Source organism: Delphinus delphis, chromosome 12 (genome assembly GCF_949987515.2).
Source record: "Delphinus delphis chromosome 12, mDelDel1.2, whole genome shotgun sequence".
Taxonomy (NCBI): Eukaryota; Metazoa; Chordata; class Mammalia; order Artiodactyla; family Delphinidae; genus Delphinus; species Delphinus delphis.
In genome coordinates this window covers 66,786,231-66,805,167 of record NC_082694.2, presented here as the reverse complement: position 1 = coordinate 66,805,167, position 18,937 = coordinate 66,786,231, and the positions used below count along the sequence as shown (strand labels likewise).

The window sequence follows — 18,937 nt, the reverse complement described above, 5'->3', positions numbered from 1 at the left end:
ATGGTATGTATCTGAGTAAATATAAAGGACAAGTTTTCTCCTCTTAAGTTATTTAAAATACAAATAACTGCTGAAAGAAAAAATTGTAAATACTGTCTAGCAGGATTTTAAGTTATGTAGATATAACACATATGACAACTATAATATTAAGGGGGTGGGTAAAGGGACATATATAGTTGTAAGCCTTCCATATTTTACTTGAAGTAGTAAACTGTCAACTCAAAATAAACTGTGAAAGTCTATACATATATAAAATCCCAAGAGCAAATACTAAAATAACAATACAAAGAGATGCAGCAAAAAAACAGATAAATTAAAACTGAAAAATATTCAACTAACTCTAAAGGTGCCAGGAAAGAGACAAGAGAAAAACAAAAACCAGAGACAGAGAATAATAATAATAAAAATTGTAGATCTAAATCCAACCATATCAAATATAACATTAAATACAAGTGGTCTAACACACCAAGTAAAAGATAGACATTGTGAGACTGAATTTTAAAAAAAATTTAAAAAAACACATAAAATCCAACCATTTTCAATAAGAAATATACTTTAAATAAATATATAGATTAAAAGTAAAAGGATAGAATAGATATACCATGTTAGCACTAACCAAAAGAAAGCTGAATGGCTATATTAATATCAAAGAAACTTCAAAATATGAATATCATTAGAGATAAAAAGAGATATTGCATAAAATCAAAGAGGCAAATTATGAAGAATACATACCAATCCTAAATGTGTAGGCACATAATAACAGAGCTTCAAAATAACAGAGCTTCAAAATAGAGAAGCAAAACATGATAGAATTGAAAGGAGAAAGAGGCAAACAAAAACCTAGAGACTTTAGCACTCCTCTATTGGTGACACATATAACAAACAGACAGAAAACCAAGGATATAAAAGACCTGAACAACACTATTAACCAAATCGACCTAACTGACATTGATTGAACATTCCACCCAACAATAACAGAAAACATGTTCTTTTCAAGTATACATGGAAATTCAGCAAGATAAGGGCCATAAAATAAACCTTAACAAATTTTAAATTATTGAAAGCAAACCAAGTATATTCTCAGATCATATCAGAACTGAACTAGCAATCAGTGAAAGAAAGATATCTGGAAAATCCTCCAAATATTAAGAAATAAAACATACTTATACATAACCATGGGTCAAAGAGAAAGCCAAATGGAAAATTAGAAAATACTTTAATTGAATGTAAATGAAATTTCATTACAACATAATGAAAGTTGTACGATGCAGCTAAAGCAGTTATTAGGGAGAAATTTTAGCATTACATGATTATATTTGAAATAGAGGGAAAAAAATCTCACATCAATGATCTTAAGAAACTAGAAACAATTAGAGCAAATTAAACCCAAGGCAAACAAAATGAAGGAAAGATAATAAAACCAGAGCAGAAATCAATGAAATTTGAATAAGAAAAATAATATAGAAGAAATCAATATCACAAAAGTTTTTTTTTTTAATTCAATAAAATTGGTAAATTGGTCATTCTCTAACCAGAATGATGACAAAGAAAAGAGGGAGATGTTGCAAATTACCAGCATCAAGAGTAAAAGAAGGGACATCACTACTGACCCTACAGACATAAAAAAAATAAGGGAATATTATGAACAACCTAACTTGCATTAATTCAACAAATAAGATGAAATGAACCAATTTCTTTAAGGATACAAACAAACTACTAAAATTCACTCAAAAATAAACAGATAATCTGAATAATCCTATAATTATTAAATAAATCTACTTAGTAATTAAAAACACTCCAGCTGGGGCTTCCCTGGTGGCGCAGTGGTTGAGAGTCCACCTGCCAATGCAGGGGACACGGGTTTGTGCCCCGGTCTGGGAAGATCCCAATGCCGCGGAGTGGCTGGGCCCGTGAGCCATGGCCTCTGAGCCTGCGCGTCCGGAGCCTGTGCTTCGCAACGGGAGAGGCCACAACAGTGAGAGGCCCACGTACCGCAAAAAAAACAAAACAAAACAAAAAAAAACACTCCAGCAAAGTCTACACCAAGCCAAGACGGCTTCAGTAACAAATTCTACTAAAAATAATTGAAGAAAGAAAAAACTACAATTCTCTTCCAGGAAAAAGAAGAGGGAGCACTTCCCAACTCATTTTATGATCTCAGCATTACCTAGACCCTAAAACTTGTCAAAGACATGAAAAGAAATCTATAGACCAGTAATCTTCATGAACATGCAGAAATCCTCAACAAGGTATTAGTGAGCTGATCCAACAATATGTAAAAAGGAGAATAAGGGGCTTCTCTGGTGGCACAGTGGTTGAGAGTCCGCCTGCTGATGCAGGGGACACGGGTTCGTGCCCCGGTTTGGGAAGATCCCACATGCTGCAGAGCAGCTGGGCCCATAAGCCATGGCCGCTGAGCCTGCATCTGGAGCCTGTGCTCTGCAACGGGAGAGGCCACAACAGTGAGAGGCCCGAGTACAGCCAAAAAAAAAAAAAAAAAGGAGAATAAGTCATGCCCATGTGGGGTTTATCCAGGGAATTTAAAGCTAATTTAATATTTGAACATTAAATACTACAGTTCATCATATTTATTAAAAAAATAAAGTAGAAGTAGAAAAACCATATGATCACCTCAATAGAAGTTCAGTCTGAGGGAAGCCAGACACCAGGTCACAAGGATGTTCCAACAGTCCTGTGGAGAGGACCACCTGGTGAAGAACTGAGACCTCATCAGTAGCCAGCATCAGATGGCCAGCCATGTGAGCAAAGCACCTTGTAAGTAAATCCTGCAGCCACAGTCAAGCTTTAAGATGACTGCAGTTTTGGCTGATATCTGCCCACAATGAGAGACTCCACGCAAAAAGCACCAAGTCAGGCTTTTCCCAAATTCTTAACTCACAGGAACTATAAAAGATAATAAATTATTTACTATTATTTTGAGCCACTAACTTTGGGGGTGATTTCCTATGCAATGTTGGCTAACCAATACATAGAAATACAAATTAAAACCACAATGAAATGCCACCACACATTGACAATACCAAGTATTTTCAAGGATGTGGATGGAGCAAGTAGAACTCTCATACATCACTGATGAGAGTATAATATGGTACAGCTACCTTGGAAAAATAGTTTTTCAATTTCTAATAATGTTAAACATGCATTTACCATACAATCCAACAATTCCATATGATTTAAGAGAAGTGACAACATATGTCCACAAAATGAATTATACACAAAATGTTCATAACAGCTTTAGTCATGAGAGCCCCAAACTTGATACAATTTAATGGTCCATCAACAGATGAATGGATAAATAAATTGTAATACAGTTGACCCTTAAACAATGCAGAAATTAAGGGCACCTACCCTCCTTACAGTTGAAAATCTGCATATAATTTATATTTGGCCCTCCCAATACAGGGTTCAGTTCCTTCATATCTGTCATTCCACATCAGTGGATTCAAACCACTGCGGACTGTGTAGTATTTACTGTTGAAAAAAATCCACATATAAGTGGACCCTCGCACTTCAAACCCGTGTTGTTCAAGGATCAACTTGTATGTTCATACAATGAGATACTACTGAGCAATAAAAAGAAACAAACTACTAATACACACAACTACACAACAAAATCTTACAAGCATTGGAATTCTAAGCGAAAGAAGCCAGACACAAAAGAGAATATACTGTATGACTCCATTTATATGAACCTCCAGAACAGACAAAACTAATCTACTGCGATAGAAATAAAATCAGACATTGCCTAGGGCAGGACGTACAGGGGGTTCACTGCAAAAGGTGAACCTTTTAGGGGTTGACAGAAATGTTCTACATACTGTAATAATTAAGACGGTGGTTACACAGATGTATACATTTATTAAACAAATCAAACAGGTGCATTTTATTATATGTGAAGTATACTTCAATAAAATTGAAAATAACCATTATATAATGTTGGTCATAAGTTCAGACACCAGGGCAAAAATAATCCTTCCAGACCAAAAATAATCAAGTGTTCCTCCCTTCCTCCTTCCCTCCCCCTCTCCCTCTGTCACTCTTTTGGTCTCATTTTCTATATCTATGCATCTCAGTGTCCAGAAGATAATTCCTGCCCTCTATTTTCCTGGGTTACCTCTTCTTATACATTCCTCTCTCAGTTTCTCCACTTATATCTCTGTCATTCTCATTTTTCTCTCTCTCTATATATATAAATATTGTTGTGTTTCTGCCCACCTTTTTCTGTCCGCTCTACATTTTTTTCTCTTCTTTGACCTGAATATAAGACCAAAGAGTTTTGAAATTTTTGATTTATTTATTGAATATTTTATTTGTTAATTTTGACTGAGTGCAAGAAATGTTTGTTTTATTTAAAGTATTTTACTTATTTAAAATAAAATTAAGAGTTATTACATGTAACTTACATGGTCCTTGGTTGTTACTTTTCCCTCTGTGAGTTAATGACCTCATTTGTAACAAGGCCCCCCTTCCCTGCTTTAGGAAGCTTTTGAAGAATCCATTCTGGCCACCAATGGAAGAAATATAATCAAGAACTGGGGAAAAAACTAACACTTGTTGAATACCAACTGTGTGTCAGGGCTTACTACATGCCTTATCCTATTTAATTATCACAGTAACCCTGGGAGGTGGGTATTATTTTTCTCACTTTACAAATAAGAAAAACTGAAGTTCAAAGAAGAAAATAAGTAGCCTTGGGCTTCAACCCCAAATCTTTGACTTATTATTTTACCCATTATTTAGAATAGGACCTTTTACTTTTGATTTTGCACAAGTCCAGTTCCTTGACAGGAAAATGTATAAATAAATGGTGTTATATTCATATAAAGGAATACAACGCAGCAATTTAAGAAAAAGAAAGAAAGAATGCTGGTACACACAATGACATTGATGAACCCCACAGAAACCATGTTGAGTAAAAAAAGCCAGACACAAAATAGTACATGTGATATGATTCCATCTACATGAAATTCAAAAATAGACAAAACCAATGGATGATAAGGATGGTTACCTTAGTTAGGGGGTGGACAGACTGCAAAAGGACAGGAGCAAGCTTTCTGGGGATGCTAGAAATGTTCTGCATCTTCATCTGGACGGTGATTATATGGGTGTTGTATATGTGAATTATCATCAAGCTGTACACAAGATCAATGCACTCAATCCACTTTATTGTATTTATTGTCCCTTAATTTAAAAACAAATCATTTTCTGACACTAAAATACAGGTTCCTATGTCCCACTACCAGAGATCCATTTCCAGAGAATTCTGGAATTGAGCAAACTGATTTCAATGAAAGAATCTCACTTTAGGAACCTTGGGGAAGGGCTACACAACCCCTTCTCAGTTCTTCTGAGCTGTTAACTGAAACTTAAGGCCTGCCTCAAAGTCTGGGACCTTGTACAGCTGCTCCTAACGCCAAGGGTTGGCTGAAACCATGGATGGATAAAGCAGAAACTCAGTACCTTTCATGATCTTGTATATTCATTTTTTCTACTGCCCTATATATTTATTTCTGAATAATCCAGACTGAAGCCTTCCACATAGGTTATCTCATACAATGCTCGTAGCGAATCCATGAGGTAGTCAAGACAAGATCTGTATTATCTCCTTTAGGAACAAACACCCAGAGGCTCAAGGAGTTGCACACTATTTCAAATCCAATAAAGGAAAATATCATAAAAGAATCTAGGCCTCCTAGTTCCTAATCTAGTGTTCAGTTCACCGAAGAATATTTATTTTAATTATCTGGGCTGAGAATGTAAAAAGGATCTATAGAGGAGTTCTGCCCATGCCCACCCTCATGAACCTATATTCCAGTGAAAACTGAATAAAATATAAATAAGAGAAAATGAAAAATATAGCCAATGGTTGAGATTTTCCTTCTGATTTCTTTTGGCTAGTTGCCTGATTTCCTTTAAGCATGCTTAGATTTCTATTTTTAATTTCATACTTTTTTTTCATACCTACCCTTTAGCATTTTCCTTACTCCAGGGAATTCTGGCTGCCTACCTCTTCATGCACCTGTTGTTACTTAGCCAGAAAGGGACGATTCAAGGAAAAAAGACTCTTAATTAACCATTTGGTTAGGTGAATCTGCCCCAAGGGAGCTCTCCTCCTGCCCTGTTCTGGGGCCTCCCACTTTCTGGAATGCCTAGGTTATATCACCAAATGAATCTGACAGAATTTCCCTGGGAAAGGACCCAAGCTCAGAACAGTCCAGCTGGAAATTTCATCACAAGATTTACTGAAGAAAATAAAAGTTCTTCTGAGAAATGTGGTTCACCCAAAAAGGCACTGGGGTACCTCCCCCCTTCCACTACCTCACCACCAGGCCAACGCTTACTTTTAACTGCTCCTATCTCACACCTTTACTGTGTGAAAGAGCCCAGGTCATCACTAGGTTAAGAAACACTGGCCACAACCTAGATCGGAGGACAAGGCAATGGTTCTAAGGAAGAAGGCATCTACAGGGCTCCTTGCTAGTTCTATTTGCAGCTCTCCCCACATGACCCCTGGACCTATAACCATCCTCACCAACACCCATCTTCTTCTACTCCCAAGCACAGATGATGTCCATGTGCATCTTTTGGAGGCAATGGCTCATCTCTGGCTCACAAAAAAACCCACCACCTATAAAATCCAGTGTAGATGCTTAACAGCTTATTTTAGGTTGAGGTATTTTCCTAAGTCAGCCTCCCATTCAAGTCCATGGGCTATGTGTCTCCATGGAATTTCAAAGATTTAATTGCTTTTCATGGGCTCATGTCCATTACCATTTAGACCTTTCCATCTCTCCATTTGACAATGAAGAGTGAGGCTAGAAGTGTACAGGAAGGGCACAGCTCCAGCTAATTACAATAAAGGAGTTATCAGAGGCCAGTGGTCCAGCATGTCTGTGGACATGGTGGGACCTGGACTGCACAGATCACTCTCAGGGAAGATCCACCATCTAAAAACCACTGTTCTGTAATGCCTCTATCTTTTTCTTCCTTGGCATTAGTTTTCATACTTTCACAAAGTTAAGGCTTGGTTTATTTCTACAGAAGAACAAAGAATTGGATTGTAAATATGCTACTTGAATCTCTGGACTGAATCCAAGGTCAAAAGACCTATAAGAGGATAATAGTTGATAGGAATAAAGTAAATACCACACCTCAACGCCCCTTCTCATCTATATTTCTGGGAAAACCAGGCCTTCCATGATTGGACAATAGAAACTACCACCCTGGCCACTCCCTACTTCCACTGGATCTCACCTCTTATCTCTTAGGAATTAGAAGTTAGTTGCATGGGGAATGCACAGTACCACAATTTCTGCCAGGGTTGCCACGTATTGCCACACATGAGGACTGCACAACTCCAGATGGCACCATTCAAATAGGCTAAAATGTATATAGAACCCTTGGAATTGTAGAGTGCACAAGCTACACAACCAGATGCTGGGGTGTTGCTGCTTCTAGGAAAAATTATAATTGTTCATATTGATGGAGCAGTTTATGATGTGTCAGACATTGGGTTAAGGATTTACATGCATCATCTAATTTAATATTCATGACGACATCTTGAGATAGGAACTATTACTATACCCATTTTTCAAAAGATGAAACTGGGCCTTAAAGATTTTAAGAAATGTGGTACTTTCCTGGTGGTCCAGTGGTTAAGATTCTGCATTCCCAATGCAGGGGGCCCAGGTCTGATCCCTGGTCAGGGAACTAGATCCCGTGTGCCACGGTGAAGACCCGGCACAGCCAAATAAATATTTTTAAAAATTCACCTCCTCAATTAAAAAATAAACAAAACAACTTTCAAAAAAAAAAGATTTTAAGAAAAATTTCCAAGTCATGGCTATTGCCCAACAAGTATTTATTGTATGGCCTTCTGACAAAGATAATGTAAAGCTTTTCCTCTATTTATATGTCTTGGTTGTTTATAACATGAACCTTGAGATGATTCCTGTAGTGGAAAGAGCTCTGATTTGAAGGCAGGATCTGTGGTCCTAGTCAGTACCTACCACATCCTCTAGCAACTCATAACCTCTCAACACATAAATGAAAGTTTCCAGTTCTAAAACTTTCTATCTGAATGTCCTTGAAAAAGTGTTATCGAACTTCTGGATTCCAGTTACTCCATTTATAAAATAAAGCAAATACTTGCTCTTCCTACTGTAGGATTGGTAACAATAATAAATATTAAAGTGATTTATAAATTATAAAGTTCCATACAACTGTAACAGGACATCAAGAATGGCTATTTAAAAAAGCAAAATGTCTTTTATAAATCAGGCTGGGCAAATTTCTATGAAGTGAAGTTGTCAGGCAGTAATGTTAAGAGTAGCAGTAGGCTGCAGCTTTTGCTCACACAACTCTCCTCTTCTCCTACCCGCAGGCCCATCCCTCTTCACTTGCAGCAGACAAACTGCCTTATAAAAGCACTCATTTATATTAACGATAACACTCTCCCTCCTCCAACATCCCACACACAAACCCCTTATGAATCTTATTTCTCTTTTGTAAATTTGTGAAAGGGTCAACTGGATTTAGAAGAATCCCATCTTTCAAACAGCTGTATATATTCTCAGCATTTCAAAGGGTTTTCAGTACCAGTAGGAGTTCACCAAACCTAGAACTGATCTCATCTTCTCAAGACCCGGGTACCTTTTGTCTTGCCCAAGGACTTGATGCCACACACACCTACAAATGCATCTTAGATGCATAGTCCTAGGTGAGTGTGCCTCCGCCTACTGAATATACCAAAACCCCAGAGAAACACTCTGTTTAATCTGGGGACAGAGAAGAATAAACTCAGTAATTTCAAAATATTTTTTCCAAGATACTAACAATCTTCTTGTAAGCACTTCTCACAAACTTCAGAGTTACATATGCAGTTATTTTTTTTTCCTCTTGGAAACATCAATACCCAGAGAATCTCAAGAGTTGTAACCCAAAATATCCTGATTCCTGCCGCTGGTCCCCATCCTGGCTCTCCTGCCTGTTGCAGTTTCTCAACATTTGAAAATACAGAACTGATTAATTATGAATGCTGTGGCTTGTCTGACCCACATCTCACCTTACACTTTTGCTCCCTTGGAATTCCATTCCATAGCCAGAGGAATATCAATTTCAGAAAATAAGGTTTCCCTGATATCCAACCTGAAGTTTCCTTCTGAAAGTCTCATCCTATTACTTCTGTGGGCCACACTAAATAACTCTTCTTCTTCACTGCCACTTTCCCTCCTCAGAGATTTGTAGATTGTTACCATGGCTTTCCCTTCATCACCACTTAGCCCAGCCATATATATTTAATTCTTTTCATCTTTCATCATAAATCAGTCCCTTCCACTCTTAAATCAGCTCTCTGCTCTTCTCTGGACTAGTTCCAACCCTCCCAATTCACCTCCAATAACCGATATCCCTTCTGGGAGCTCCAGTTTCTCCTCTTTATCTTCCTTCTCTCTCTTTGCCCTTTCCAGAAATGAAATGGGAAGGGACTGACAGTTATGTGAGGTCAAGGGTCAAGGGGTGTTGCATTGCATACACCTACTCTAAATTGCTTAGGCCTCTCCGTGGTACATATAAAGTCCCAAATCATATATCCCCTTTCTTGGAGTGGGAAGGAGGGTATTAACAGGGAAACAGGCCCTCTTACCCCACAGGTCATTATCCTCTAGGCCTCTGCATGGAGGATGGCAGAAGCAAGATGTCAAAACATCTACAAAACAGGTTACAAAGTGGAGCTATGGGCAATGTGGTAGCCTCCAGGCATACAACTTTTTTGTAGTTTGGGCTGTCCCAAGATAGTGCACACCATTTGTACAGTCCCAGAAGCTGTCTCTCTACCTCTTTTCCATGAATGGGTGCTCTGGGGAACTACTTCAGACTTCGAAACGTCGATCCCATTTATGAATTCAAAACAACCCATAAAGAAAAGACATTAGTATGTCATGCATTATAAGGCCTCTTTAGACATTCTTTTGTTCTGTCAGATAGCCCAAACTGCAAATGATATGAAGGTATTGCTTTGTCCTGACTAGGTGCCTTCCATTTTTTACCACATTCCTAGCCATGGTCCTGCTCTGGTTTGGTACCCTGTCTTTAGTCTGAGATAAATGGACTGCCCCAGGCCCCTCAACACAAGGGGTGGAAGAAGACTCATCCTCTCTGCTTCCCTCCCCACAGATAGTCCCATCAGCAAGATTACGCCCCTCTAGACCAGACCACTAGTTACTTGGGCAGAAGCAGGGAGAAATTTACTTAGTTGCGCCTATTTTCCTTTGCTTAATTGAAGATCCTATGTCACAGAACAGGTAAATGCCTTTTCTACAAATCACAGCCTATATAAAAAGAAGAAACCCATTTCCTCAAACATGATAAACAGTAAAATCAATCCAAGTGTGAGAACCTAAGCTTCAATTTTCATACAAGAAAATGAATGAAACCACAATAGTATATGCTGCCCCAAACATGAAACATGATATGGAAGGGTGTGTCCACTCCCTCCATAGGGAATCTTAAGTGGAGACTGTATCTAAATGAGGTTGGGGAGGCAGTGGTAAAGCGAGAAGCTAGGCCTCTAGTCCTGCATGGCCGGCTGCCTAACTGCAGACAGCATATGTCTCAGAGCAGGAGAGTCCAGCCTGTTCCAAGTGCGGTCACCACAAAGCCTGAAGTGCTTTTCAGTTAAGCTGTCTCTCTGGAGGTCATCGGGACCTCATCCAGTTACACTTAGTGTCTTATTTGATCCCATCAATAAACATTTGATCCCAATCCTGATAAAAAATGCTTGGCCAAAATTTCTAGCCTTTTAATAGCAGAATCCTGGCTCTTTCTAAAACCACCATTGCTAGATGTATCGAATGATGCATAAGGGCTTGGTCCAGCTGCCAAACGGACTGTGTTGCTGATGGAGGACTTGGGATGCTCATTGTGCTTCCCTACTGCCAGTAGCAGAGCAGCTCCTGGAGCACACTAATCTCTACATGAAACTCCCTCACTCGGCAGCTTCAACTCCCTATCTAACGCTTGACTGGAGTATATTCTTCAAAAGCATTAAGCGTGTGACTCTTCACAGGCAACACTGATAACTTCAAGCAACCTGCCTGTTTACAGTAGGTAAGTTCAGGGCTGTAGAAAGGGCCCTTTTTGCCTATCATCAACATCTACACTGCTAGAGCCTACGGTCATTTAACAAGAAATGATGGGAAGGTTCCAGAGATGCTCAGAGACATGAAAGTGGAAGAAAATCTGCATTCCCAGAGAAATAATTTTTATATCCATTACAAAAACATTAAGCACTAAAAGAGAACGTAGCATGTATAAACCACAGAAGCCAAGACAACATTAAAGCACAGCTGTTCTTTACAAAAGTATCTGTAGTGTATGGAGGTTCCTTAAAAAACTAAAAATAGAACTACCATATGACCCAGCAATCCCACTACTGGGCATATACCCTGAGAAAACCATAATTCAAAAAGAGTCATGTACCGCAATGTTCATTGCAGCACTATTTACAGTAACCAGGACATGCAAACAACCTTAGTGTCCACTGACAGATGAATGGTAAAGAAGATATGACACATATATACAATGGAATATTACTCAGCCATAAAAAGAAATGAAATTGAGTTACTTGTAGTGAGGTGGATGGACCTAGAGACTGTCATACAGAGTGTAGTAAGTCAAAAAGAGAAAAATATCGTATGCTAACACACACACACACACACATATATATATATATATACACACACACATATATATATATGGTTCTGAAGAACCTAGGAGCAGGACAGGAATAAAGATGCAGATGTAGAGAATGGACTTGAGGACATGGGGAGGGGGAAGGGTAAGCTGGGACGAAGTGAGAGTGTGGCGTGGACATATATACACTACCACATGTAAAATAGATAGCTGGTGGGAAGCAGCTGCATAGCACAGGGAGATCAGCTCGGTGCTTTGTGAACACCTAGAGGGGTGGGATAGGGAGGGTGGGTGGGAGACACAAGAGGGAGGAGATATGGGGATATATGTATATGTATAGCTGATTCACTTCGTTATAAAGCAGAAACTAACACACCATTGTAAAGCAGTTATACTCCAATAAAGATGTTTAAAAATATATAAATAAATTAGTTCCAAAAAAATAAAAGTATCTGTAGTGAGACAACAGTATTGGCCTCCTATCTCAGTTCACAGAAAGCACTGTCAAATTCATCAGACCCTGTCTCTTACCATGAGCTAGTGTAAATTCCAAAACTGAACACAAAGGGGTCATTTTAGGTGCCAATGCCACTAATGCTAATGCTGAAATATGCATCCAGACTCTGTTTTCCATGCGGACCACATACCAGTATGCCTTCTCTGCAATGACTGAGAAACCTCAGCTTCTGAATATCCCTGCTGCATTAGACTATTGGGTATATGTGGGAGCATGTGTGTGTGTTGGGACAAGCATGGGAGATACTTGTAGCTCTACAATGGGCTTTTTTTCAATGCTTTCCATCCAATGAATAAAAGACATTAGTAACCAGTGGAGCATAAGAATTTCATTTATTTCTGACAACAAGAATGACATAAAAGATGCTGGGTTTTGCCCAATGAAATTAGTGTAGGCTTTTAAAAGTCATGCTTTCTTTTCTGTGCTTTCTCATTCACTTACATTGTGTATTTTATTGACAAGCCTTTCCCCAATGGTCTTACAAGAGAAACATCCATTCAAAGCCACCTGGTTTTCCCAGTCAATGGATATTATGGGAAGAGTTAGAAGTAAGTGTCTGAATAAACACCCCCAACTCAGTGAATATGGGAAGAAAATGAGAGTAAATGAAACAGAAACCCCATTTCAGGAGTCTCCAGCAGAGAGATCTGCAGTGAAACAGGCCTGCCAGAGACTGTCATCCAGATCTGTTGCTGCAGATATTCAAGCTAAGAATTGGAGAGAAGGAACTGGGGACAGGGAAAGAAAGGGAAATCAACTATTGTCTCTTCCTGGCTTCAGAGTGACTCCCCAAAGGAAACAATCTGGGCAACTTTGCTCCCTCTCTCCACAGCTCCGTCCTGTCCCCTGTCCCTTAGTTCCTCTAGGGCTCTCCCAACACATCTGAGAGGAAGAACAAGAGTCTATGAGTGGCTAGCAGCCTGGGGTTAGGTGGAGAGCAGAATGAATTAATGAAAAAGAGGCAATTTCTAGGTAAGCCAGCATTTGGATGGGATAGCTGGGTGGGATTCAGTAATATGAAAAGGAGTTCTATATTCCATGAGAAAGTGTATCACATTTCCAAAATCTGTGGAGGCCAGGAAGAGGAACAAAGCGAAAAGAAGAAGGGCAACAGTTCTGAGATCTAGAACCAAGCTCTCAGAACACAGACTAGAGGGATTTCAACTGTCCCAGGAGCCCCAGAAGAAGGGCATCCAATCTTGGCTGAGACCCTGTGTAAAGTCAGTAGAAAGAGTTATTCTTCCAAGAACAGGAAACTTTTTTCCCAACTTGGTTGCTGGGGAGGAAAGGAGAGTCCCCTTGGGGAGTGACTGCGTTCAGGGAGAAAATAAGAAAATACAGTCTAACTGGGGAAGGAGGTTTGTGGAAGGAGGAAAGAAAGCTAAGAACCGCAGGCTGAGGTTTTGGAAACGAGGGTTAGTTGATAGTGGTTGCAAATTGATGCCTCTAAGAAACCAAATCCCGAAACGCTCGGGCGGGAGCTGCTCACCGGTCCCGGTCGCGAAGATCTGGAAGAGAAGGCGGGGCTGGGAGGCGCGGATCGCAGCGGACAGCCTTCCCTCTCTGCCCACTTCCGACGCCTTCTTCTCGGGCATCAGGCGGATCCTCAGCCGTCCTTCGCCGTGGCGAATCCACCAGCTGAACAGCTCAGTGAGGTTGAACTGGAGCAGCCCCGCAGTCGCCTCCCCTGGGGGCCCTACACAGCCCTCAAGGATCGCCTCCTCTCCCAGCTCCAGCACCAGCTGCTTGGCGCGCCGGAGCTTGCGAACCGAGCCTTCCTTCAGCACCCTGGACAGCGTCCATGCCCGGGCCGGGGCGGGAGAACTGGCGCCGGGTGGTGGCCCCACCAGCCTAAGCAGTGGGGCGCAGTCAAGAGCCAGCGAGCCGCGCGCCTCCAGCCGGCCGGCCCTCGGCTCCGAAGGGGACAGCGGCGGCAGCAGCAGGTCCCGAGCATAGACGCGAAAGAGAGAGGGTACCACAAAGTCCACCGCCAGGCTCTTCCTCTGCAGGCGCGAGTAGCTGAGCGGCTCCCGGGGCTGCAGCGCCGACCCCATGGCTGGTGAGCCCACGCGCTGGCCGGTCTCGGTCCCGGTCCCGGAGCCTGAGGCTGCCGGTGAAAGCAGCAGCAGCAGCCACAGAAGCCCTATGGCTCCCATCCCGCCAAAGGAGGGTTGTTTATACTAGTCTCCCGAGTCTCCGGGATCCAGCCTCGCCCTCCGTTCCCCCCACCCCCCCAAATGGGAAAGGGCTCCGAACAGTCGTTGGTCCTGAAGGGCTCCTTCCACCTGATCTCAGGGGGATTGTGCGTGCACTCGATTCCCTTTCCTCCAACTGCAAGGAGGCGAGCAGGAATCTCAACAAAACGCTGCTGGAGGCTCAGGGGCGTGTCAAGAGACCCTGAAGCGCGAAGGTTTCGGCAGCTGGGACCCTGTGCCTCTCGCGCGCCGCGCGGAAAGCCGCGCCCCCGTCCGTAGCTCCCCGCGCTCTGGAACGAGAGAGACTACTATGGTTGAAGGGAGATGGCAATTGGGTACCGTCCTCTCCTGCCCCCCGCGGCCTGAGCTGTGGTGTGTCCGCTCTCGAGCGGCCTCCAATCCTCTGCAACTTTCCTGCTGGGAACGGTGGCTTAGAGCTGTTGTCTGCTGTCCTGGCCGCCTCCTGAGCTGTTTTCGGCTCCTCTGAGCTTCTTTTCCTCGTCTGGGGGGGGAAAGGGGGGGGGTGACCGAGGGCACCGGCTTCCTTCTCTCGCACCCTCCTTCGACCCTCCGCAGCGGGAGGTCTTCGGACTGCACTTCTCGCTGAACTTCTGGACCTGAATCGAGCCCCCGCCGCTCAAGTTTTCAGCGTCCTTGCTCTCCTCCGGCGTCTCAAGAGTTCCCAGGCACCAGAGCGGCCCTGGCGGCAGCAGCGGAGTGAAAGCATTCAGGGCCCGAGAGCCCGAAATCTTGCTGCCCCCTCCTCACTCATCAGCAGCTCCCGCGTCTTTTGTGGCTGGCCAGAGCGCGGCCGGAAGTCGCCTCTGTGCTCCGCGACCCTCCGGACCGCTGCAGCGGGGGTGCCAGCTGCTACCACCGCTGCCACCCCCGGAGCCGCTCTATCGCAGCTGCCTGGGCGTCCGCCACTTACAGCTGGAGGAGCAGAGAGCGCGAGCCCGGAGCTGGCCGGGCCGAGGCGGGGGCGGGGCTCGAATGCCAACTCCTCTCCGCAGCTGGGCCCACTCAGCCCCGCCCCGCCCCGCTCGCACCCGCCAGCCAATGGCGCGGCGAGGTCGGCTTCCTATGCAAATCTGCAGAGGCCTCGGCTTTCATTGAGAAAAGCACAGAGCCCGCCCCGCCCTCCATCCATCCCTCCTCCCTCTCTCCCTCCTTCCCCTCCTCCAGATTCCCTGCCCTATTTCGCTGCTGTGTGAACAGAGGCGTGTTTTGGATGAATGGTAGGACTGGAAGAGGCCTTTGTAATCAAGCATTCTCTCTAATTTTGCATTTAAGAGAGTAAACGGGTCCGACTTCGGAAAAGCAGTTCTGGAATAAAACTGGAGGCCAGGGGAAGGGAGGGGGGAGGGGCAGCGCGACACTGCCAACTCGGAGCTTGGATCAGAGCCCTGAGACATAATCTTCTCTGACCCTTCCATTATTTGAACGCATTCCTGGGAACCTAACGATCCCACCATCCACACAAGAAAAAATGGCGGGGGGGAGGGGAGGTACTAGGGGGAGGGTGGGAAGCGGCTGGCAATCTCACAGAGTTGCGATTCAGCTACAACAAATATTTCAGATCTCAGTCACCCCGCGTTTTCTCAGAATGGTGCTTAAATATGTGTCACCTCCTTTACTCTCTGCAAGGTAAATATTTTAAACTCTAGTTTTAGAGGTAAGGAAACTGAGTCGCAGAGATCTTAACTGATTTTCCTAGGGTCACATAGTCCTACTTGCCTCCCAAGCTCTTACTCAGGTGCTCTTAACCACTGCTCTCCCATACCCTTCCATGGGTAACAGGCTAAGAACATCTAGGAATGACTTAGCTAGAAGGAATAATGATCTGGCATTCCTGTTCACAGCCTTGGGAGTGAGAGTTCAGAACTGCAGGCCATTTTTATTCACCTGTGAAGTCAGGGCTCTATCTCCAGTCTCTCCCTTCATCTCTCCTGAGCTTCTATCACAGAACCTGGATAATGGCTGTGTTTATAACAAGTGGTTCACTAGAATCGTAGACAAAACTACAATCCTTGGTGCACAGAGTGGAGTTGAATCTCCCTCACTGAGCAACAAAGCAAGACCTGATCCAGAGAAGAAATGATGCTCCTACCTTGGTGGCAGAAGGGAAGGAGGGAGAAAAAGAAAGAGGAAGGAAAAGGTATGGAGGTTAATAATTTCCTAGTATGTGAGCAAATATGTTTGGATTTTCATCATATTTCACTGGCATGCACACTAGTGAAAGAATAATTTTCTATTTGAAATATTAAAAAGACTAAAATGCAGGTCATTTCACTCCCCACTCCAGTCCTTTTTTCTCTATATAATTCTTGTCAAACTGACTCCAGAAATTTGTCACTAACTATGAATCAGCTACAATCAATGGCCAGTAGGGGGCTGCAGAGACTTTCAACTTAAGACACCCGCCAGGGTTTAACATTTTCCCAGATAATCACCAGGACCACTGCCTTCGCACCTAGTGAACACAAGGGTCTCAATTCTCATGCTTTTATAAATTTTCTCAAATTTCCCTATAGAGAGAAGTGCCTCTCTATATAGATTAAATCACACTGAATCTCAAAAATGTTCTCTTTTTGTTAGATAATTTAGAAAAAGTACGAAATGAATATTGCTAGAGGCTACTGGTTACTATACATATGCATCTGTAAGAGAGAGAGTGTGTGTGTGTGTGTGTGTGTGTGTGTGTGTGTGTGTGTATCACATCACATAGTGGCCTTTTGGGGAAAGATATATATTACTGTTTCCATTATAGAGACAAAACACCTAAGGCTCAGAGACGCAAAATAATTTGCCCAAGGTCAAACAGCAAGTAAATAAGAGCTGGAATTCAAACCAGTGATTCTTTTCCTCCAAAATTTACACATCTCACTGAGACAAATTTGGCCTCTTCCTCATGCCTACAGCTATAATTTTGACACTTCTATCCTATATCATTGCTATCTAAGCATGGGAGATGGAAAAGAGCAGTTAAGAGCAAATGGAGAAGATAGAGACAGAAAGATTAAAAGTGTGAGCAGAAGTGATAACTAACATGTCTTGTGCACATATTATGGACCAGCACATTTCAAAATAATTTTCATGTATTATCTGATTTAAGAGTCACACTAACACTGTGAGGGGAAGTAACAGTATCTCTATTTTACAGATCACAAATGGAAGCTCAGAGAGGGTAACTTCCCAACAACAGACTACACAGGTAACAGGATTTATTACAGAATTGGAACCTGGATACCTGACTAAGAAGTCCATGTTCTCAAATCCTGGTGACCTCACAAGACAGAAAGTGGAGTGTGGGAGAACAGACTGAAATGGGTAGAGGTGAACAAGGAAGAAACTGAAAGCCCAACTCAAAAAAGAGAGATATAGGGAGTGGGAGTAGCAGGGAGAGCAGACAGGAGATACTGGAAGCCATGAAGACACAGTTAATGAGGTGGGCTGCTCTGGGTCACCTTGTTGATAACTTGGGAAAGGAAAGGGCCAAGAAGGACACTGAAAGCACAAGACCCTCCTCAGGAAATTCCCAGTTTCTGGTAATAGTCAAGTGGACAACTCAGATAAGGAGGTGTTTGAATTCTCTATAAGAAGAGCAGTAATAAAAACAGCATTTCAACTCCAGGCAGTGTGATTTAAGGCAAAACACACATCAGAACTGTAAAATCTGACTGAGACCTACAGGGTTAAGTCAGGCATCCAGTTGGTCAAAAAGAAGGAGGAGGAGGACAAAGGAGAAAGGGAGAGAGAGGAAAAGAGGAGGAGAAGCAAGAGAAGGAAAAGAAGGTAGGAGAAAAATCAATAAGATGAGCTGAAGCTAGACATTAGAAGATACTTATTGCTAAGACATTTGGAAACTCATAATCAGAGTAGCTTACCCTGGAACAAGAGCAGGAAATGTGACCTAGAAGAAACATTCAAATGAACTGTGGATTTGTGTTCAGGAAACAAGATTTTAATCACAACCTTCCTTCTCAGAGGCTCTATGGATCTTGGGAAAATCCTTGATTTCTCTTGGCTCATACATCAAATTAGAAGAAGAACCAGGTATAGTTTTAAGACACTGTCCACGCTGAATTCTGTATGAGATTCTACAAGTGGCCAAAAGGTCTTATTCAAGACAAAGGACCACAGCTGACAGGTACTAGAAGGAGACTATGAACTTCCAAGGGAACCAGAAAAAGAGTTTGAACCTAATGCTAAAAACAGGAAAAATAAAACAAAGATTTCTTTTTAAAAATGTGTCTGTCCGGGCTTCCCTGGTGGCGCAGTGGTTGAGAGTCTGCCTGCCGATGCAGGGGACACGGGTTCGTGCCCCGGTCTGGGAAGATCCCACATGCCGCGGAGCGGCTAGGCCCGTGAGCCATGGCCGCTGAGCCAGCGCGTCCGGAGCCTGTGGTCCGCAACGGGAGAGGCCACAACAGTGAGAGGCCTGCGTACCGGAAAAAAAAAAAAAAATGTGTCTGTACTAGTAGACAGACTTGAGCTCTGAATCTATAGCCTG

The 18,937-nt window shown here is 42.6% G+C and overlaps 1 protein-coding gene across 1 annotated transcript in view; it reads right to left on the bottom strand.

Moving 5' to 3' along the window:
- The window catches only part of ALK (ALK receptor tyrosine kinase), a 728,753-nt gene extending 714,368 nt beyond the window's left edge, over positions 1-14,385 (bottom strand). The window contains exon 1 of the mRNA XM_060027602.1: positions 13,719-14,385. Coding sequence (XP_059883585.1) covers positions 13,719-14,385 — 667 coding nt within the window. The remainder of the gene's footprint in view (positions 1-13,718) is intronic.
- Positions 14,386-18,937: the final 4,552 nt, after the last annotated feature.